The sequence below is a fragment of the Dermacentor variabilis genome, chromosome 7 (genome assembly GCF_050947875.1).
Source record: "Dermacentor variabilis isolate Ectoservices chromosome 7, ASM5094787v1, whole genome shotgun sequence".
NCBI classification, from domain to species: domain Eukaryota; kingdom Metazoa; phylum Arthropoda; class Arachnida; order Ixodida; family Ixodidae; genus Dermacentor; species Dermacentor variabilis.
In genome coordinates this window covers 33,836,246-33,859,904 of record NC_134574.1, presented here as the reverse complement: position 1 = coordinate 33,859,904, position 23,659 = coordinate 33,836,246, and the positions used below count along the sequence as shown (strand labels likewise).

General features: G+C 45.4%; 1 protein-coding gene across 7 annotated transcripts in view; it reads right to left on the bottom strand.

Moving 5' to 3' along the window:
• Window positions 1-23,659, bottom strand: part of LOC142587393 (amine sulfotransferase-like) — an 88,729-nt gene that overhangs the window by 8,474 nt on the left and 56,596 nt on the right. For 3 of the 7 annotated variants that reach the window (XM_075698363.1, XM_075698362.1, XM_075698364.1), the window contains exons 2-3: window positions 7,836-7,951; window positions 898-1,146 (exon numbers count right to left, since the gene is read on the bottom strand). In XM_075698363.1, the coding sequence (XP_075554478.1) occupies window positions 898-1,140 (243 nt within the window). In that variant the 5' untranslated portion in view covers window positions 1,141-1,146; window positions 7,836-7,951. Of the gene's footprint in view, window positions 1-897; window positions 1,147-7,835; window positions 7,952-20,136; window positions 20,195-23,659 lie in introns of those variants that run through there. The other 4 variants (XM_075698365.1, XM_075698361.1, XM_075698366.1 and 1 more) reach the window with 2 other exon arrangements.

The window sequence follows — 23,659 nt, the reverse complement described above, 5'->3', positions numbered from 1 at the left end:
GCGGGGTAACTCCGCAGCTAGCTTATTTCGGGCTTAACGATCGGAGAATTTATCATTCTCAGCACAGAACTCATCAAGGGAAAACGTCGCCCACATAATAGATTCGAGAACGGGCTGCGTTACGATACGTGGCGTTCCTAGCTAAAATAATAGAATACAAAGCCTCCCTGGGAACCTAACGTCTATCATATGGGTGTCCTATATTCCGCCTTTGTGTTCTTCACTGCCTTCGTCAAATCCCTGCTTATTTCCATATTTTACTAAAGGACTAATATCCTGTCAATTTATTAATTTTTTCAGATGTTCTGAGCCATTTCCAGCAATGAACTAAGTTAATTTGTCATATACGAAATTGAAGAGTGCCAGCAGAGTCCCTGTAACCATTGCTTTGGCCAAGCGCTCGATTCAAGAGTACACAACAAAGCATTTTCCCGCTAAGTTGATACGTATAAGAAACGCAGACTTGAACAGTTGCGAACAGAGTTTGATCAGCAAGGGCAAATGGAATGACGTGACGTAGGCGAGGAGAATCTCTTGGATAGACGAAGATATCGGAATAAGTCTGGTCCCGATTTTGTGGCTGTCTTCACGTCAATTAGTTGTTTCAACAACCTCAAGTTCAGGCGCTTCTGTTCAATGATACACTGTACTAACAGGACGTTGAACTACTTTGCCCGAAAATGAGCTATTTGAGCGACTTCTATTATTATGAAGTAGTATACAAGTTTTCGTTACAGTACGTTTCTCTGGTGAAGGACAATTCATGAGTGCTCACGAAACCAACCTTACTGTGGACTATCACACAAATCGTTTAAAACCCAAATGCATAACATGCCTCATATTACGAAAAACACATTCATCGCCTACATTTTGCGACTACACTAATGTCAAGCCTACCTGCAATTCGAGGTGGGGTAGGTGCGCGGCCCGTTCCATAAGAGGAGACGGTGGCGCCCTCTTGTGGAGAATGTGGTAGATTATCAGCTGCACCCAGGTGTCTCCGCAGAAGGGAAAATTTGTCACGACGAAGATGTCGTCGGCTTGAGGCTGGTAGGACAGCGCCGAGCGTGCATTCTCATCCGGGTAGAATTTGCTGATGAAGGCACTGCTCTCGCCCTCTCGGTTACTGTTCCCTGGCATGGCTTACTGCAAGACAACGGTGTTAGTTCACATGGTACCAAACAAAGATAAAGAAAATGAGGCTTTTTATAAGTTGTGTGATAATCTACTGCCTCCTTACAATAAGAGTATATTACATCGAAGGTACTAGTGATTCTAGAATCATTCTAACATGCCATACACGTGTTTTGACAGTATACTGAAAAAAAATTCCTATTTCATTTTGTGTGATTGTACCTATGGAAAATGTGGGAGCGACTCTTTGGGTTGATGTGCAAACGAATTTTGCACTACCAGATTTATTTGCGGTATAATTAAAATTGGTAAGAAATCTTAATCACCGCCTAAATAACCATTAAAATAGTCAAAAGAACATCGAATCAAGGTTAGCTGGCATGCACAAGAGGCTGGAAGTACTCGAGGAGAAGGCCATAAAATTTCACAGCATTAGTCAAGAACTTTCATGCTTAAAGAAACCAATGGATGAGCAGCGCAATCGAAATGATTCTCTGCAGTATCGTCTTGACGGAGCTGAAGATAGATCACGCCGTGAGAACTTAATCTTTCGGGGTATATCAGATGCTAAGGAGTCCTGGGCAGATACCGAATCTAAGCTATTGGAAGCATTGAATGAGGTCGTCGACTCGTGCTGTGGTACTTTAATCCAGCGTGCACACCGCCTGGGAATTTTTTCACATGATAAGTGTCGTCCTGTCATAGCCAAATTCACCGAATCAAAAATTAAAGAAAAGATACTCTCCTTGCGTAATGAATTCAAATCAAAAGGCATCACTATCAGTGAAGATTTCTCGCCTGCAACACGCTTGGCTCGAAAAAAACTGTTGGAATTCGGTAGCACTCACGATGGCCCTCTCTCTTTTAAACTGCGATACAACAATATTTGCTTCAATAACAGATGCTTTATGTATAACGCAATCACCGGTACTGTCAACGAGGTCGTGACACGTGGCGAACATGGTGTGCAGGGGACAGTGACCGGTGACACTGCCAATGGGATTGTCACACGTGGCGAAGCCAGTGGATTACATAACGAGTCTGCATCGCAAGTTGCATCATAGGGAATCGCGAGGGGCAGGGAGAAGTTATCTGATGTGTCTGTACTTTATACCAACGTCAAAAGCGTTCTTAATAAACACACTAACTTACCTTCCGTCATTGATACATGTACACCTCACATTATTGCACTAACAGAAACCTGGCTCCCAGCGCACGTGTCTGATTTTGAAATGTTTCACGACGCTCATCTTTACTCGATGTATCGTTCCGATAGGACGGCAAGACGTGGCGGTGGTGTTCTGCTTGCCATTTCAAAAGTTATTCCTTCTACATGTATTCAAATCTGCAGCGAGTTGGAGCAAGTTTTCGCTTTGGTAGTCATCGATCATCTGAAAATAATCATTGGTGTATGCTACCGTCCTCCATCCTATTCGTCCCCATTTTCTAACGAACTCCATGATGCTTTAAACTTGGTTCGCATACGCTATCCTACATCACCACTCTTTATACTCGGAGACATTAACTTTCCAAGTATTCTTGTGGACTGCTCATCCACCTTATTCATCGCCGCCCTTGTCCCAAGCTAAAGAATTCTTAGATCTATGTACATTGTTTTCGCTAACACAGTTGGTAACGCAAGCCACTAGGACTGTAACAAGTACTGCAAATACTCTAGATTTAATACTAACCACAAATCCAGAGCTAGCTACAGATCTAACATATCTGCCAGGTATCAGTGATCATCTTCTGCTCAATTTCGTCATTAATACGCCACGTCCTAAAACGAATAAAATAAAGAAAACCATCCTAGATTACAAACGGGCTAACTTTGCCGCTATTAATAATGAACTATCCACATTTATTGATCATTTTCTTTTTAATTTCGATACCCGCTCTGTCGAAGAAAATTGGCTACTGTTCAAAACGAAGGTACACCAACTATCAGATAAATATATTCTTAAGCGCGTCGTCACCTCTAACCCTCAAGAACCCTGGTACAATTCATACATCAGGCGACTATCTAACAAAAAGAAACGTTTTTCCGTCTTGCCAAACTTTCACCTTTTATTGAGCGATGGTCGACATGCAATACTGCTTCCGACACATACGTAAGGATCCTGAACCTTGCAAAAAACAATTTATTGTCTTCTACTTTACCATCTATTTTGAAAACAAATGTTAAAAAGTTCATTATACACCCTGCACACGACCCTTTAATTACATTGCCAGATACCTCCGGCAACGTAATCCCAAATAACCTTTGTGCTACCATACTGAATAGAACATTCACTGAAAGCTTTTCCTCAAGCACGACAGTTGATCTTACAGATATGCCGCATCACAGATTTTCCATTATGTCACCAATAACTATTGATGCTGCTGGCATTGCTAAATTAATCGAGTCTTTGAAGCACGATTCATCTCCGGGGCGTGATGAAAGTAGCTGTAAATTCCTAAAATGTACCTGCGCTTATAGTTCAATTATACTAACAAAACTGTTCCAGCAGTCGCTCGATTCATCAAGCCTTCCTAACGAATGGAAAATCTGGAAGGTGGTCCCACTTCACAAATCCAGTAATAAGCACTTGCCTCAAAATTATCGTCCCATATCACTCACTAGCACATGGTGCAAATTACTAGAACACATAATTTTTAAAAACATCGCCACCTTTCTTGATGATAACTGTTTTTTTTTCTTCTGCGCAGCATGGTTTCCGTCAAACATATTCCTGCGAAACGCAGTTACTCTCATTCACTGATAAATTGCATTGCATTCTTGACCAGTCATCTTGCGCCGATTGCATCTTTTTAGATTTCACGAAAGCTTTTGACAAAGTATGCCATCAATTGTTGCTTTATAAATTAAGTCATCTTAATCTTGATCCACATGTCTTTAGATGGATTCAATATATCCTTCTCAACCGCTGGCAGTTTGTTTTCACTAATGGCACAGCCTCGCCGCTTACTAACGTGCTATCTGGTGTACCACAAGGATCCGTCCTCGGACCCCTTCTATCTTTAATTTATATTAATGACCTTCCGTCCACCCTATCTTCTGCCAGGCACCTTTTCGCTGACGACTGTGTAATTTTCCGTGAAATACGTAACCTCAACGACATTAATACTCTCCAGACCAATCTTAGTTTGGTCTCTAACTGGTGTAGAACATGGAAAATGGAATTAAATATTAACAAATGTAAGTTCATGCGTGTTTCTCGCTGCTCTAACACTCCCCTTTCTTCTTAATGTCTTAATGGCATTCCTCTTGATTCCGTCGCATCACATAAATATCTAGGCGTACATATATCACGAAACTTAACATGGAATGCCCATACTGAATACGTTACCAATAACGCTAATCGCATGTTAGGGTATTTTCGTCGCAACTTCTCTGCTGCTCCTTCGTCCTTAAAACTCCTACTTTATAAATCACTAATACGACTTAAACTTGAATACGCGTCATCTATATGGGACCCTAGGCATGAAAATCTTATATATTCTCTTGAACTTATACAATATAACTCCGTTCGCTTCATTTTTTCAATTTACAACCGTACTGCAAGTATCAAAGCCATGAAAACTAACCTTTCGCTCCCATCTATAAAATCTTGTCGGAAAATCAGTTGCCTCAGTCTATTCCACAAGGTATATCATCACGTCACGCTACATGATGATCTTATTTCACCACCGCAATACATCTCCCATCGCACTGATCATCGGCACACGGTTGGCATCCAAAAGTGCAAAACTTAAGCTTGTTTTCAGTCATACCTTTCCCAGACATCTGTCGAATTGAACCGCCTCCCTCCCGATATTGCAGCCATTGAGGATAATCAATGATTTCGTGATGCACTAACAACCTTTGTTTTGGAGAATGTTGAAGTTATGTTCTAACAAAAGTCACTGTATTGTATTTATTGTCTTTGTAACCTATATTGCCCACTCCCCTCTGTAATGCCTTTGGCCCTGAGGGTATAATAACTAAATAAATAAATAAATAAATAAATAAATAAATAAATATATACATACAGGAAAATTTGTGTTCACATGAACTCAAAGAGTTCCTTCTTTCCTATACACACAAAAACGGCAAATGAACAATTTTATTTTCAAGGCATTGTGAAAACACGCAAATGACGTTTTAAGTATATTTGCATTGGCAGCTTCGGTATAAGCAGGCACTTGTTTCCTCCCTGTTTCGAGTTCCTCTAACATTTTCTTAAAGTTTCCCGCTGGTCTGCGGAAACACTATTACAAGCAATCTTATATTGGGGTAAAATCACTCTGTTACGAATTCCTAGTGCACATAACGAGGTGAAAATGCGTTATTACAGCTTCTGCACAAAAAAAAAGAAAGCTCATAGAAGCGCTGTACCTCATTTTTAAGGAGTAAGTATGAAGCAGGCAACAACACATTAAGCGAGGTACGTACCTTATGAGCAATGTGTGGTTACGAGAAGGTTTCAAGTGCAGCAATGAAGTAAGCGCTTCGGGAAAAAAAAACATTAAACACGCGCTCGGAAGCCCTCTGTCATGTGCACTCTTAACTGCGCTGTTTTACCGAGGTGTAGAACATATTGCGGGCATGCGGGCCAAGTTAGAGAAGCTGTGTGGAATAAATTTCACCTTTTAGACCTAACACCGATCGTCGTATATAATTCTAAATACGCGTTTTCTGAAAATTCCACTCATCATGTGAGCTTCGCAGTAGGCATCCACGATGTCAGAGCTGAGCTAAGCCACTAGGTATATTTGCTACGTATAAGGTTAGATAAAAGTGAAGTACAAGGAAGATTCTAAGTTCTAGGGATAATTGGGACCTTTGTATGTAATCGCTCTGGAGTGTTATAAGCGTGTTTCTCAACTACAAACTGCTATGCGCAACTAATTGTAACCGAAATAAGATTTACTAAAAGCAGGTGGAATATAAGTGCGGATGTGCAGGCAAAGTGACGTGTGTAGATAATATACAGATTTCGTGCAGCAATCTTTCAGGAAGTGCTCGAAGACGCGATACAGACGCTATTCGCAGTTTTCCAGCCCTCCGAATTAACTATAAGACACATTCAATGTATACATCGTCAAAAAACGGGCATGTTCAGAGTGTTTGAAAAATCGAAGTTTCTTTATTAAACAGGCAAAACCTGTTTGAATGCGCTTAAACGTTACGGGTTGGGCAGTGTTACTTAATCCATTGGTTTGGTAGAATCATGGATTTAGCATGGATGTCAGTAACGACGCTCTTGTGAAACAATTATTTGAACTGATAAGTGACCTTCACCAAGCTGTTCATGACTGCATAAAAATCGATGCCATATTTATTGACTTTAGGAAAGCGTTCGACAATGTTCCCCATTCTGGCCTAATGATGAAACTTAACCGGCTTAATATACATGGTAAACTCGTTAATTGGATCTGAAGTTTTTTCTCCAATCGCTACCAATTTTTTCCGTAAGTGATCAGTTTTCCTATTTAGCGCAAGTTAAATCTGGCGTTCCTCGGGGCTCCGTACTTGGACTAATTTTATTCTTAATTTACATTAATGACATCAGTAACAACATGACTTCAACATTTCGATTGTTTGCAGACGACCACCTTCTTTACAGGCAAATTATTACCTCTGAAGATACTATTTTACAGGCAGAGCTAAACAAAATTTCACTTTGGTGAGAGAATGGCAAGAAAATGTTTTTAAAACAAAAACTATGACATTTACCGGAGCCAGTAACCTTAAGTTCATATTTTATGAGCAATATGTGCAACTTCTAACCTTACATGGCATGATCACATTGATGAAATAATATCGAAAGCAAATAAAACACTTGGATTCATTAGACGAAATTTGTATTGAGCAAATCATTCAACTATTAGCTTACACCGCAATAGTTCGTTCAAAGATGGAATACGCTTCCATCATTTAGAATACAAATCAGACATACCCAATAAACAAGCTCGAATATACAAAATAAAGCAGCACATTTCACCACTAAGACCTACTCTATAACATCCAGAATCACGGCTATCAAATAGTCGCTCCAATTACCCTCTCTAGAAAAACCACGACTGTTAGCACTGCTTTCTCACTTCCATATATTGTATCATACCCGGTCGTCCTTTACAGCCTTCCATATCAAACCCCCGCGAAGAATTTTCTGTCGCCTTGACCATCCCTTCAAAGTGCGTCCCATGTTTGCGCGTACGAATCGCCTTCGACAATCACCGCTATTTCTTGCTATTTATTCCTGGAACAAGCTGCCAAAAGATGTTACTTCTGTACATGATCATGACTCGCTTATAAGGCGTATGAAACGCAGTTTCAATACGCATGTCGGGTAAACACAGAATGTTGTGCTTTTGACCCACTGTAAGTGCATATACATTCTTTGTACCGAGTTTTTTTTCATGTTATGTGCATTTTTTCTTTTTCTTCCTTCTTTATTTTTTGTTGTGTTCGATAACGTATACTACGGTGTTCTATACTGTCTTAGCCCTCCGATTATGTTTGAAATATCTTGTTGTTATCCCCCCCCCGCCCTATGTAATGCCCGCAAGGGTCTTTAAGGTGTCTGAAAAAAAAGAAAACAGAAGTGCAAAAACATGTCAGAGAGCTAAATTACCATAACCAAATGGAATAAATTTTCTCTAAACCAGACAAACCAGAGATGTCGACTGCGTAAAAAAAGCCTATATATACGAACGGTTGAGCTCTTCTGCGTGTCCCTGACAAGGTCGCGTCCGTTTCCCGCGGCTTGCTGACCAATCAGTGCTTCACGGCGGCTTTCAGGCGGATCAAGGCGGAAATGTTGTATCAGACCTGTAGAAAGGACGGGTAATTGTCATCGCCGTGTTGACAACATGCGGCTAAGCGCGTTCCGCAGAACCTAGTTCTGCTACCACGAACTTCGAGAACCGCAAGAAAATTTATGAATATTATATAGATTAGGTGCATCTTGATGCTAGGAATACAGCGTTGTTTGTGTTCTTTTGAATTGTGCTGTACGTATTTGTAACCCTCCAATCTGTACGTAATAAAGAATATAAGCTTCCATTATCCGTCATGTAAATACTAGATGTAAGCAATCGAATATCGACCTTCTGGAATACGAATCGAGAACGAATAGCAAGTATTGAATATCAATTAAACAAGCGCAGGCGCTCGTGTTTACAGCAGGCATATTTATTTCAGTATAATTAGGAAAGCGCTCTTACTGAATGGACAGTCAACTATCAAGGGCAATCAGGGTCGTTTTAAAAACAAGGTCACTATAACCGTCATGAAAAGAACAGCACAAAAAGCTGCTTGACACCGTTAAAGCGTGGTGGCAAACAAGCTTTCGAATAGTGACGGGCTCCTATGCGACCAAATTTGCACAAATGCAAAGCAAATAGTTGAAGAAAATGCAAAAGTTATGGAAATGGAAAATAAAATGCGAATGACGTATTTGTGCGCCCTTGACACGACAGAGGGCATGTTACAAGGAAAACGACCCTAGTTGTAACGTAAAAGATAAACTGCGACATCACTAGACTGCAAGAAAGACTAATTGGCAGTCCAGAAACAACAAAAATAGCACGCGACCCTTATGTTTGACTTAGGTGTCTCTCAGTCGCGCTCGCACCTCGACACTGGTGATAACTTTAGGCGAGCGCAACGCGCCGACCGGACTGGGAAGCAGCTGTTTGCCATTAATTAGCCGGCTAAATATGAAGCCACCCTCTCGTATGTGACGTAATTAGTGACGCCATTACTTGTGCTTTCTACTTCCGGGTTTCTCAGGAATTTCGCCATAGTCGTGTTCACATGGCGAGTCCCGAAAGTATACGATTCTGTGCTTTTGTGTGCGGTAATCAACGATTTTTTAATTAGTTCTTATTCTTGCACACACTTCAATACCACAACTTCTCACTAAAGCTCCGATACATCTATAAGAAAATCCACGAATTTTGTACTGTACTATTTTTCAATTTTTTCCCGATATACTTTGAACTTTCTCCCCAGTCGTCTGAGCAGGTGAACCGGAAGCGCTGCTCAAGAAACTAGAGTGTCACTCGATGCTCGTGCAACTATACATAGCCGCATGTGCCGTATTGGATGAAAAGAAGGGGTACGAAAGGGCCCGGTTTTTTAAGAACGCTTCCACGTATTTGGCAGTCAGAATCATATGAAACAAAGAAAGCAAAGTATGAAACCAATATAAAGAAAAAAAGGATAGGGGAAATTTTTGTAGGTCTTCAATTAAGTGTAAAAATGAGAAGCTAAAGCAAAATGGAGGAAAAAATCAACTTGCTGACGGTGAGAGCCGTACCAACAACCTCCGCATTACGCACGCGCTGCAATACCAATTGCACTACGGCGACGGCAGTTCCCACGTCCATGCATTCTTGGGTATTTGTGTCTCTGTACAAGACCTAATCCAAGAAGTGTGAACCAGTGCCACATTTCCACCGCAAAAGCGAAAACAAAGCTTTCGTTTCCAGTTTTGTTTCTGCGTTGATTCAAAAGCTTTGTTGCTGTTTTACTGTTGATAAGTATAATTTGCGGTACTTAGCAGATAGAGAACAGTAACCAAATTCTCACAATCGGTTGTTGAGAAATAGGTGGTTAATTTTGACATTCGTGAATATAGAATAGTTTATTTAGGAATACGAATAATTTATTACAGACCAACTATTCGTTCTTGAACCATGTATTAGTCACTCACCCTATCAAAAATACTATAGTATAGCTAAAGCCCTCCATAGCCTGATGGTAAATTCATGGTTTTCCTTCAACTACACGGCCATTAGAGCAACACAAGAACGTGTAAGTCAATGATTTACTTCAGCTTAGCTTATGTTGCAGCGTTTCAAAACCACCTACGTTCTTAAAATCCACTTCACAGTTGTAGCGTGAATTTTAGTCACTTTTGTGCCTTATTTGAGCGATACGCTTCAGAAAATATTAGCAACGCAAAGCACTGTAATGCTTCATAAAATGGGACTGAAAACACTATACGTCAATGACATACAACAGATTTATCCGCCTTTCTTTATTCCATTGGCATTCGGGCAATCCGCAAGGGAGGAGAACATTACAGTAAGCACTACCTGGACCCGCTCTGACCATGCTTCGCCCAGACATGAACAGGAACTGTATTAACTTCAACAACTATTTGACGATAAATCAGCTTGTCATTAACGCAATAACTAAAAGTACGCGTCATTGCTTACTGGGCTGCGGCCGCTAAAGCGGCATCTACCGGACTGCCCTCCCATCTGCGCTGCGGGCTGGCTCGCTCCGCTTCCCTTGGAAGGAGCCCTCCGTGTCAAGCGTTGTGGTGACGCTTACGAAGAACGAACATTTACTGCTCAAGTCAAAGGGGAAATTAAATAATTATATACAGGTTTACATTATTGAAGCTTTTGTTGTTGGCGCGGCGTGTATGCCGACAGGGTAGCAGCGGCAGAGCGATACAAGGCGGCTCGTATTCCTGCAAAAGATCGCTTTCCCATGAGCAGACCTCGTGAACCCTCCTTCCTCATTCTCTCTCTCTCTCTCTCTCTCTCTCTCTATATATATATATATATATATATATACATATATATATATATATATATATATAAATAGTAACGTAGTAGTAGCGGTGAAGCACGCAGCAAAACTGTGACTAACCCAACTAGCGTTTTATTGAGCGAACTTTGGCACTCAAAAGCAGGCTACACTCAAAGAACAACGGTAGCGGCCAACACAGCCGGCGATTGTCCAAAATGGCATCACTGGGTCAGTTTTTGCACATAAGTCATCGAATATTCCAGAGTAATCGCAGGGACCTGCGTTTCTTCCAGAAAGTTCAACATCATTCGCCTCGCGCGATGAAATCAGAGGCCCTATAAGGTAAAGCTATTCCAAGATGTTTTTATTCCAATCTCCTGACGTCAAATTTGCGTAACCGCCGACGCAAGCGTCGGGCGGTGACGCGCAGAGTTGTCTCAGCAAACCAATCAAACTCTCTCCTCGTTCATAGTAGGCCACTTTATTTGCTTGTAAAACAAATAACCTTGCTTACACTGAGCGTCTTGTCTTATCTAATTGGCTGACGATAGGCGAGGAGTACGTTGAAGTGGAGAAGGATTCGATGGAGCCGAGCTAGTGCACTGAAAATCGATAACTAGATAAACAGAGTGGGGCCGGCGTCTGCGATTGGTCCGTTTTCCCTCACTTAGGTTGCAGGGGCTGGTCGAAAATCGCGGCGGCATGCAACGGAAGGTAAAGAATGTCACTAAAACGGATTTTCAGCATAGGAGAGTTGACAGAACGAGGTCTTAAACGCGCCGAAGGTGTTGGAAAACGATACACGGCCACGCAAGAAAGTTGTGTTATACGCAAGTAAACCCATGCCCTCCGGCAGGTGTGAGGAGCCAGTGCCTGAGCGATAGGTGGCAACCGTCTTTTATTCCTTTCGGAACGGGGCAGCTTGCAGCTATTCAGAAGAAACTTAAGTTTTCTTCGGCATATTAATGCATCTTTAACGCGTACATGTCACTTTGACGCGGCTTGTTACCGCGGTTTTGTGACGTCACGTGACAGGAAGGTGAAGTGGGGCAGGCCGAAAACTTTTGGCCAATAGTTGAGGGCTAATGGCGAAAAGGCATCGAATAAGAAATAACAATTTTCCTTTTGTTCGGTGAAATCATGCATAATCGGTGTGTACACGTCGTATCAGATGGGAAGCTATCGCGGTTTTCGTGACGTCGCGTGACAGACAAGTGAAGTGTGGGTGGTATAGAAAAGCTTTTGACCAGTCGCGGAGGGCTGACTACAGAATTAGAATAGAAAAGTCTGGAAAAGTTTTACGTTAAGCGCCCCAGATTGCACAAGCTTCGGTGACGACAGCCGATAGAACCATCCATAACTTTCGAGAAACATCCGATACACCCAAGCGCGTAATGCGCTTTGCGATAACATTTCTTAGGCGCTGAAACGCGGTACGTCATCTGATAAAGATAAAGACGTGCACGCGTCAATACCCCCCCCCCCCCTTTAAAAGCATCGTCCCGATGCTACAAACATCAGAGCGCGAATCACAATAGGACACTTAATAAACAAAAGTAACAAAAGAACGACAACAAAAATTAAACTAAGTCCAAGGCAACACAATCCGAAAAAAGCAAAGTCCAAAGGTGAGCTGCACAAAGTCCGAAAGTTCATTAGCGCTGGTAGAACGGCTTAAGGTGTACAAAGCTGACTACTTCAGGTCATGAGCGGCGCCGCTGTGATAGCGAAACGCCGTCTGGTACAACCTCATAGTCGAGCGCACCAACGTGTCGGATTATCTTGTACAGTCTGAAATAGCAGCGTAGAAGCTTGTCGTTAAGTCCTCGTCGGCGCATTGGGGTCGAAACACTAGCGCGGTCGCGTTTCGGTTTGGTTTGTAACATCGCCGAAGGTTGTAGTATCGGCTCTCGGCCTCTGCTGCTCTTGAGTCGTAGGTGCGGGAGCTGTCGGGCGTCTTCAGTGCCCTGGAGATATGTGGCAACGTCAAGGTTTTCTTCGTCGGTGACATGCGGCAGCATGGCGTCGAGAGTCGTCGTCACGTTCCAGCCGTAAATCAACTTGAACGACGTGATATGTGTTGCTTCTTGCACTGCCGTGTTGTAAGCGAAGGTTACGTAAGGCAGGACGGCATCCCAGGTCTTTTGTTCGACGTCGACGTCCGTTGCTATCATGTCAGCGAGAGTCTTATTCAGGTGCTCCGTAAGACCGTTCGTCTGCGGGTGGTAGGCAGTTGTCGTCCTGTGGCTTGTATGGCTGGATTGCAGAATGGCTTGGTTGAGCTCCACTGTAAAGGTCGTCGATCTGTCGGTAACAAAGACATCTGGGGCGCCATATCGCAGCAGGATGTTCTCGACGAAGGATTTCGCCACTTAGGCCGCGCTGCCTTTTGGCAGTGCTTTTGTTTGAGCAAAGCAAGTGAGGTAGTCCGTCGCCACAACGATCCACTTATTTCCGGATGTTGACTTCGGAAAGGGCCTCAACAAGTCCATCCCGATCTGCTGAAATGGTCGGCAAGGAGGCTCGATCGGCTGTAGTAATACCGCTGGTCTTGTCGGTGGTGTCTTTCGTCGCTGACAGTCTCGACATGTAACGGCCGACGTCGGAGGTCAGACGCGGCCAGTACTACCTTTCTTGTATCTTCGACAGCGTCGGGGAGAAACCGAGGCGCCCAGTGGTCGGATCGTCATTTAGGGCGTGAAGTACTTCACGCAGCGCCGACGGAACAACAAGATGGTCGTTGGCGCGGACTGGTGAGAAGTTCTTTACTGGTAGGTTGTTTTGACGCGAGAACGAATGCAATGTTCGCATGAATGCCCTAGGGAACACGTCGGTGCGCCCTTCCAAATACTCGACGAGGCTTTTTAGCCCCGGGTCTGGTCGCTGCTGTTCAGGGAAGTCTTCCGCGCTTATTAATTCAAGGAAGGCGTCGTCATCCTCGTCATCTTGCGCCGGCGCGTCACTGAGGACGCGCGATAGGCAATCGGTATCGGAGTGTTTTCGTCCGGACTTGTGGGTTACATTGTTGTCGTATTCTTGTTGTCTGAGGCTCTACCGCGCCAGCCATCCTGAACGATCCTTTAAATTCGCTAGCCAACAGAACGCGTGATGATCGCTGAAGTCTTTGAACGGCCTGTCATATAGGTAAGGGCGAAATTTTGCTGTAGACCAAGCGATGGCGAGGCACTCCTTTTCGGTCGTAGAATAATTACCTTCCGCTTTGGACAGCAACCGGCTAGCGTAAGCTATCACCGATTCAAGTCCGTGTTTCCTTTGGACTAGGACGGCACCAAGGCCTAGGCTACTGGCGTCAGTCTAGATTTCAGTATCGGCGTCCTCGTCGAAGTGCGCATGGACCGGCGGCGACTGCATGGGTCGTTTGAGCTCTTAAATGCGTCGGCCTGCGGCGTTTCCCACTCACACTCGCCTTCACATTTAGTTAGATGTGTCAGCGCCTCATGGATGAGTGAAATGTTCCTGCCAGCGCGCCTCTAGTATGCACACATGCCAAGGAATCTACGCACTGCCTTCTTGTCGATGGGGTGCTGGAACATTGCGATGGCAGCTGTCTTGCGCGGGTCGGGGCGGACTCCAGATTTGCTAATGACGTGGCCAAGGAACAGCAGCTCATCGTAAGCGAAAAGTCACTTTTCCGGCTTGAAGGTAAGCCCTAATGGCTCCGCGGCCTCTAGTATGTCGCAAGCCACCTAAGGTGATCATCAAAATTTCGGGCCAAGACGAGGATTTCATTTAAGTAAAGACAGGTCTGCCACTTCAGTCCTGCTAACACCGTGTCCATGACGCGCTCGAATGTTGCAGGTGCCGAGCACAGTCCAAATGGCATGACCTTGAATTCGTATAGGCCGTCTGGCGTGATGATGGCCATCTTTTCGCAATCTCTCTCGTCGAATTTCATTTGCCAGTGGCCAGACTTGAGATCCATCGACGAGAAGTATCTAGCTTTGCAGAGCCGATGCAATGCGTCGTCTATCCGTGGGAGGAGGTATATGTCCTTCTTATTGATCGACCATAATCGACGCAGAAACGTAGTGTTCCGTCCTTTTTCTTCACCAAGACAACACGAGATGTCGACGCGCTTTTCGACGTCTGGACGATGTTGTCGTGCGCAGCATTTCCTCGACTTGGTTTCTTATAGCTTCACATTCTCGCGTCGACACTCGGTAGGGGCTCTGGCGGAGCGGTCGAGCCCACACTTCGGTTACTATGCGATGCTTTACGACTGGTGTTTGCCGAATCCTTGATGACGTCGAAAAGCACTCTTTGTATCGTCTGAGCAGACTTCTGGGCTGTTTCTGTTTAATCATGGGGAGACTTCCCCCTTTATATCGAAGTCTGTTTCGGTAACTACGGTTATCAGGGTAGATGCGGCAGAATCCGAAAGGACAAACGCATTGTTGATTTCCAGAATTCCCTCGAGGTATGTGATCTTTGTGCCCTTCTTGATGTGCTTGAACTCCAGGCTGAAGTTTGTCAGCAACACTTTCGTTTTGTTCCGTTCAGTCGAGCGATCCCTCTTGCAACGTGAATTTCACGGTCGAGCAGCAGCCGTTGGTCGCCCTCGATGACGCCTTCTATGTCTGCACGTCTTTTGATGCCGACAGTAATAAAAATGCTGGAGTGGGGCGGAGTACTGACTTGACCCTCGAGTACACTCCAGGCGCGGTGATCACGACAGCTCTCCGGCGGTATCGCTTGATCATCCGGCAGCGTTATCGACTTCGACATCATGTCGATGATTGCGCCGTGTCACTTCACGAAGTCCATGTGGAAAATGACGTCTTGTGAAAGTTGTTGGAGTATAACGCAGGTGGCATGGTAAGTACGGTCATGAACTTTCTTCAACTGGGTAGCAAGAGGTCCACTCATCACGGAGTATTCGGCTCCTGCGTCCGCTGAAGTGGTGACTGCATGAACATCGAGAACCAGGTCGAGGTCGGTGGTTCTTTGTCTTTGGTTTCAGTTAGGTCTCGGCGTTGGATCGCGGCTGCGTCGCGATCCAACGCCGACCTGACTGCTACGTCGAGGCATCAGGGCCTTGGTTGGTGCGTTCTGCGCTTCCAGGCTTCCTCGTGAAGGCAGCGTGTCATTATCATGTCGTCGAGATATCCCCTTCGGTGTCTTATCGGCTGCGGAGGACCTTCGTCATTTCGACGAACAGCAACTACACCTCTTTCGTTTGCTGCATTTAGTTTTCCGTATATGGGCTTGTAGACCAGCCCCGGGCTGGGCGACAGGTAGCGGCCTAGTGACGGTGAACGGGACGGTCGTGGAGGGCTGCACTGAGTAGCGGCGAGGTAGACTGCGACGTCACGAGTGCGTTCACTTTCTTGAGGGCGCGGTGCGTTGACGGTGAACCCTCGTAATCCCAAGGCGCGGTATGGGCATCGGCGGTACACATGGGCGGCTTCCCCGCAGTGGTAGTAGAGAGGGCGGTGGTCAGGGGCCCTCCAAATGTCTGTGTTCACCTCGCGTAGCTGCGCTGGGCAACGTGTGGGTGTGCTGGCGGTGGTGGCGTTGGACGACAGAATTTCGGCGTTAAAGCGCCCTGGTGCCATCGCGGAGGGGGATCTTGACGGAGGGCGACGGCGGCTTAGGTCATCGCTTCTGGCTAGGGCTGCGATGATTGTGGTTGCCCCTCAGGAAGTTCGAGCGATCGCTGAACCTCTGAAAATTTTGGCGATTGAGGCCACTGGAGGCAGCGACCTTGTGCATATCTTCTGGAGCTCTTCCCACACGAAGGCTCTGACAGTCTCGCGCAGACCGTCGGTGGCCAGGGATTGAAATCCGGTGTAGTTTGTTGAGATTGTGGGGCGGTTGAATTGCCGTTTCCGAAGTGTCTTCTCGATGCTTGTGGCCTTGCTAAGAAACTCGTGGACGGTCTTTGGTGGGCTTCGTATCATTCTGCCAAAAAGTTCTTCCTTCATACTACGCATGAGTAGGTGGACTTTCTTCTCCTCGGACATTTCTAGGTCGACATGGCGGAATAGACGGCATACTTATTCCGTAAATATAGCAACGTTCTCGTTCGGTAGCTGCACACGGGCTTCCAATAGAACTTGTTCCCTTTCTTTCTGCACGATGGTTGTGAAGGTTCTCAGGAAATTACTTCGGAAGAACTCCAACGTTGTAGGGGTAGATACCGGCTCTCGAACCATGTCAACGCGGTATCTTCCGAGGAGAAATACACGTGGGGCAGCTTGTCCCCAGAGGTGCAGTTTTTGAAGACCGAGATCGGTTTGAATCTTCCAAGCCAGGTTTATGGATCCTCCGACGAAGCTCCACGGAAGGTAGGGGGCTCTCTGGGTTGTCGAAGCACTATGGGTATGCTGGGGATGTCATTGTGGCTGTCGAGCTGGCCACGGTCTTCCTGCTCGTATCAGGCAGATGTCTGTGCTCCAGGGCCAGTCCTTGCAGTCTGCCGCTAGCTCGCTGGTCTTGGGCGACGTTGGTGTTGTATTCGGGTTTCGGGCTTGGATCACGGCTTTGTAAGGGCGTTCGGTACATGAACATAGTGCACCTCCACCAGGTGTGACGTAGTAGTGAGGGTGAAGAAGGTAGCGAAACTCTGATTGACGAAACTAGTGTTTTATTGGGCGAATTCGTGCCCTCAAAACCAAGCCAGACTCAAAGAACAACGATAGCGGCGAACAAAGTCGGCGATCGTCGAAAATCTGATCAGCGGGTCAAGCAAGTCGGCAATTATACATCAGTCATCGAAGGTTCGAAAGTAATCGCTGGGACGTGCGCGTCTTCCAGAAAGTTCTACATCATTCTTGTCGCGCGATGAAATCAGATTGCACAAGGTTCGATGACAAGAGACAGCGGATAGAACCATCGATAACTTTCGAGAAACTTCCGATACATGCTCGTCCTGCGCTGTGCGATAACATTTAGGCGGTGAAACGCGGTACATCAGCCGATGAAGATAAACAAATTCACGTGCCAATATGTGCCAGCTGAACGTTGCTCTGGATGATCCAGACCTTCTTTCGCATTGTCTGGACTTTTCAGGAGGCTTTGGGAGCAGTCATGGAGGCATTACGGAATCAGGGTGTAGACGAGCCGTATGTAAAAATACCGATCGATATATATAGCGGCTCCTCAGCCACCGTAGTCCTCCATAAGGAAGCAACAAAATCCCAATAAAGAAAGGCGTCAGGCAGGGAGATACGATCTCTTCGATGCTATTCACAGCGTGTTTACAGGAGGTATTCAGAGACCTGGATTGGGAAGAAAGGGGATAAAAGTTAATGGAGAATACCTTAGCAACTTGCAATTCGCTGATGATATTGCCTTGCTTAGTAACTCTGGGGACCAATTGCAATGCATGCTCACTGACCTGGAGAGGCAAAGCCGAAGGGTGGGTCTAAAAATTATTCTGCAGAAAACTAAAGTAATGTTTAACAGTCTCGGAAGAGAACAGCAAATTAAAATAGGTAGCGAGGCACTGGAAGTGGTAAAGGAATACATCTACTTAGGGCAGGTAGTGACGGCGGATCCGGATCATGAGACGGAAATAATCAGAAGAATAGGAATAGGCTGGGGTGCATTTGGCAGGCATTCTCAGATCATGAACAGCAGGTTGCCATTATCCCTCAAGAGAAAAGTGTATAATAGCTGTGTCTTACCAGTACTCACCTACGGGGCAGAAACCTGAAGGCTTACGAAAAGGGTTCTACTTAAATTGAGGACGACGCAACGAGCTATGGAAAGAAGAATGATGGATGTAACGTTAAGGGATAAGAAAAGAGCAGATTGGGCGAGGGAACAAACGCGAGTTAATGACATCTTAGTTGAAATCAAGAAAAAGAAATGGGGGGGGGGCATGGACCGAACATGTAATGAGGAGGGAAGATAACCGATAGTCATTAAGGGTTATGGGCTGGATTCCAAGGGAAGCGAAGCGTAGCAGGGGGTGGCAGAAAGTTAGGTGGGCGGACGAGATTAAGAAGTTTGCAGGGACGACATCGCCACAATTAGTACATGACCGGGGTTGTTGGAGAAGTATGGGAAAGGCCTTTGGCCTGCAGTGGGCGTAACCAGGCTTATGATGATGATGATGATGATGAAGTCTTGTCATTCCGCGCTTTGTTAAAATTAGCAGTCATACGAACTTGCCCACCTCTCCATACCTGTGTATCATGTTTGACCATGCGGGGTTATACTTTAGTGTGCACCCCAATCTCCGAATATATGCCATGTTGCTTTCGTACGCACCAGGACCCACAAATAAGAATGACACCTGCGACTTCATGCAAATAGAGTACGCTATAGCCAATGGGTTTGTAAAGTTCAACATTAGAAGACCTGCATTCTTGCATTCGCCACCAAAAAAAAAAGATCTCTCTTTCGTCCTAAACATTTTGCACTGACAACCTAGCTTGCGACGATGCAGAAACCCGTCATTTGCTTAGTCGTTAGTTTTCTCTAAGGAATTTCGCATGTGAACAAGGCATTCTTCCCTGTTTCCTTTCGACGCTTTTCACGCTGAGTAGGACACACCAGAAGTCTTACGATAATGTGAAGCTGAGGAAAACGCGTTACGAACATGATCCATCAAAGTGCACCAAACCAGTTTGCAATCGTCACGCCGTATTATTTCAGTTGCAAGGCAACTCAGTAGCAGTAAGAATCGTTTTTATTGCAGGGATAACCTGAAGGCCGCCGTGGGGACAGATTGAAGATGTTGCCACGCTCATCTCTCACAGCAGGAAATCAAAAGCGGCCTCACGGATGTAACAGCATGTGATGGGAGGTGCCGTTCAGACGGTGCTGTCACTCTTGCACGCTGATTTTGGCTTGTTTGGCATGAAGACACCGGATCATAGTAGCAACACTGTCACAAGCTAAGTTACATGTTCCATAGACTCATCGTCTTGAATGTAGTGAAGGCAGCTACTCGTCAAAACAATTGTGAAACACTGGCTAAGCGGCTTGCGCTAATATACCATAAATATAATGCAGTATAAAACAGTCTGTCCTCCTGAAACAACTGGAAAATTTGCTGGGTTGCTGGTTGTTCCGTTCACTGGTATATTCTGCATGTTTTGCGTATGAGCCAGAAGATACCGGCACCGCCGGTAAAGAGACACGTGAGCTCTTCTGGCAGGGACGAAACAAAGAAATGAGCGAATAAGTAGATAGGAGGCCTTTATAACGTAAAATATTTCATAATATTGAAGAGATAAAGCACAAAGAAGCTTTAGTATTTTTTGCTCTGACCCAATCTTGCGCAATACATTGAGTCATCACGAAGGCGACGATATCGAGACGATTTAAGCGAACAATCTCAAAGCATATCAATACAAAAAGTCAAGCAAACATTCAACACTTCAGAAGCTTTCTAAGAATGCATAAGTTTGAGAATGTAACTGAGGCTTCCTTCATCGCTCAAGGGTTTGGACTGGCGGTAGAATTATAATGCTAGAAAGAACGGTGGCACTTACGTCCCTTAGGCACGGCACTCCGACGCGTCCGTCCCCAGCGCTCTACCTAGGACGACTCTTCCAGACATCGCGACGCGCTCTGACGACCGCACGTCAAGTTTCATCGTACGCGCCAGCGCTGGTTTCTGCCCTGGCGGAATATTTCACCTCACACGGTGTAGGCTTCCGTTGCTTCCCTTCAAAGTCGCGCTCTCGCTTAACTCGCGCTGCGTGCGAAACGTCTCTTGTTTACGATGGCGCCTCATCGGAAGGCTGGAAATTGATGTTGTGTTGTTAACTGCCACAACAGCAATGTAAACGCGATAAGGTTAATACCACCAGTGAAGTCCTAACGATTCCTAAGAAAATGATACGAAAAAGCCAGGCGACCAACCTGGATTAGCGCGGAGCCCTGAAAAATGTAATTAACAACTGACAAACGAAGAAATTTTGTTCAATGATCGCTCGTGAGTTTATGACGATTTTACATGTATAATTCACAAGGATTTCATGATTACTGGGTATATGATCTCTTTCAAATAAAAACTTTCAGTTGTTTAACCAGCGTTGGGCTGTCTTCTTTCTCGTGTTTAGTTTTTGTGTGCGCTGCCCAACAATGGAAACTTCTCTTGCATGCGCTATGAGTGGTCGTAGTTTACGCGTGCCGAGGAATTGAATATGTGTGCGATGCATTGAACATGACCGTAGCTCACTCCTGCATCACCGCTGCACCGATCAATCGAGTTCCTCGAAGCTACAGGCTCGCGTCTTGGTCGCGCCGGTATTGCTGAAGCAGAGATGCTTACTAATGGTTTCAACATACGTCTCTTGACCACTGTTAAAAAGTTACCAAACTATTTACGCTGCTGCCTCTATCCTATATTGTAGAGTATGTACTAGTTAAAGTTGTGTACGCACGTTGTACTTGCGCTAAGCGGTGATATATTTTGTAGATTTCGTGTATTTTGTGTTTTTTTTTCATTTTTCCTCTTTTGTTATAATTTTTTACCACTGTCCAGGAGCAGAGGTGTCGTATGTATTTCTTCTTGTACCCCTCCCCCCCTCCCGCGCGGTAAGGCATTGGCCCTGTTGGTTCCTTAATAAATAAATAAATAAATAAATAAATAAATAAATATTTCCGCACAGTGCCGATGGAAGTACATCGTCGCCAACAGAGACAACACGAATTTGTTGCAGTAATTGTGTGAGAAACTGCAAAAATGACTTTCGACAAGACGCATCGTTTGTGCCGACGACTTTCCCGGCGACACATGCGATGTCGTTTCGGATTAAGTGCTCCGCGTCTCGTACATGGCTAAGTAGACGCTCGCCGCATTGCAGCCACGGAAACAGTCGTCAACCGCACAGCTCTTCTTAAAGGCAGATGAAGCGTGTGCATCGTGCAGATGTCCTTCGAATGAGACGTCCACACACACGCTCAGGCGCGCGGTGCGATACCTGGGCGAACGCGTGCAGTGCCGCAGGCAACCAAGGCGGCGTGAAGGAGAGATCCGAGAGGCGTACACCCGCTGGTTGAAATTTTACCCCCCATACGGCGCTCCCACGCCTTGTGTTCCTGTATACGCTCCCATATACACGAGCTCTGCTCACGCCGGCGCGGCAGCGCCGCTCCACGGCGCTGTTGTTGTCTGCATGACCGCGTCGTACCAACTGGTGTCCCGTATCCACATGTCCACCGTCCGGCGTCGCGTGAAGAGGGGTAATCAGGAAGCCCGTGCACAAACGGGATCCTGGACCCGCAAGCTCCGCGCAATACATGAAACACTGAGTGCTCGTTCCATTGACGAAGCGTAAGTGCAACGCAGTGTCGTACCATACTAGAGAGTGAATCTGTTAATGCTATAGTGAATTACTTCTTTTGTAACACACCTGATTATGAGAAATAAATCATCGGGTATAACGACCCTAAGCAACGCACTGACGTCAAAGAGGCGGTCTTTCTAGTAAACCATTCCCCTAGCGTGCTTAAAGATTGGTAGACGAACGTTTTTCGCACAAACTAAGACAGTCTGGAATTCATCGTGCCCAAACCGCAATTTTATTATGGGGCACGTCCTAGCGGAAGACTACGGAGTTCGAATGCCCGTGGTTCTTACACTGCACACGAATTCAAGTGCGGGAGCGTTTTGGCAAGTCGTCCCACTAAAAATGAGGTCACCGCTGCCAGGACACAACCCGTGTCCTAGAGCGCAGCAGCGCAATGAGCTAGCGACGTGGCTACCGTAGCGGCAGGACATCTCTGCATTGATCCCATCTTGCAATACTCCCGCCTTAGGTCTCATATATTTACCGCGACAAGTATTGCGGTTCGTCGAGCAAGTTACGGTCCACTAGGTGATTGGCATCGCATATGAGAGCAAAATGCAGAATGATGTCCGAGGTAAAGAAATACTACTCAATGACGGCGCGCGTCTCTACTATGGTAAGTGCGCGCGGGTGTGATTGATGTGCAGTTGCACGGCCTGCTCATCTCCGGTATGGCAACTTGTGCGGTGCACTAGATTTCAGCGACGAAATGTTAAGGGACGGCATAGTGTGGAGATGAATTTTTTGGGCTAGGGTAAATATTATGCTCAGTATAGACTACACTGGCGGTATTTAAAATCCTCAATATGGGACTAGGGGGTGTCGGTGTACATGTCGGACGTGCAGTTAAAATAAATACTGCTCATCGACAAAAATACACCGCCGTGCTTTCAACATGTATTAAAGGTTGCATGTTGCAAGCAAATGGACCCACGAGACCACGAGATGGCAACAATGATTCTCGTGTCTACGAAACTTTCACACAGTCACGGTGATTGCGCGCTGGCGCGGTTACGAACAGTAGAAAATCATTTAGTCTCAACGCAAAGCGCGTCGCCGGGGAGCAGGTGAAATGCCCCAAGGAAAAGGTGGCGCGAAAGCTGGTGAACAAGATGGTACTGCAGTTCAACAAGGAGACAGCCTAAAAAGCAAGTGGTAGCGGCTGGTTACTGGTTGATACAGCAGTATCACAGTTAACTCCCCTTCAAGATCATTTCGTGCACACTCGTCAACCACCAGCAATGCCATACTGTTCTTTGAAATTGATTTCCATTTTTTTATATACAGATGCCTTCTGCAATGACGAGCAAGGGTTTTGTTCGAGGGTAGCAATCGTGAATCGGGATGTTTCTTGCGAGTGTTATTTCGGCTACTTCGAAAATACACAGAGTTTCGCTGCTGCACTTGTTTGAAAAATAAACATTATGCAATAAATAACATGAAAATGAAAATAAAAGCAACAATATGGTCCTATGTTCTGCTCCTTTTTCCTATGCGTTTGTGTCAGCGAAAAATTAGGTTCATCAAACAAGAAACTTCGGAAAATTACCACCCTGTCAGGAGCTTAAGCGCACTAAATGCCACGTGGGAATAATTCGCATAAGTACATCCTAGTTTTTTCTTTACATATAGTGCATGCATTAGTCTAGTTTTATGTAACCTGCACTTCTGAATAACGCACTGATTGAATGGCGCAGTGTTCATGCTTATTAGTTAC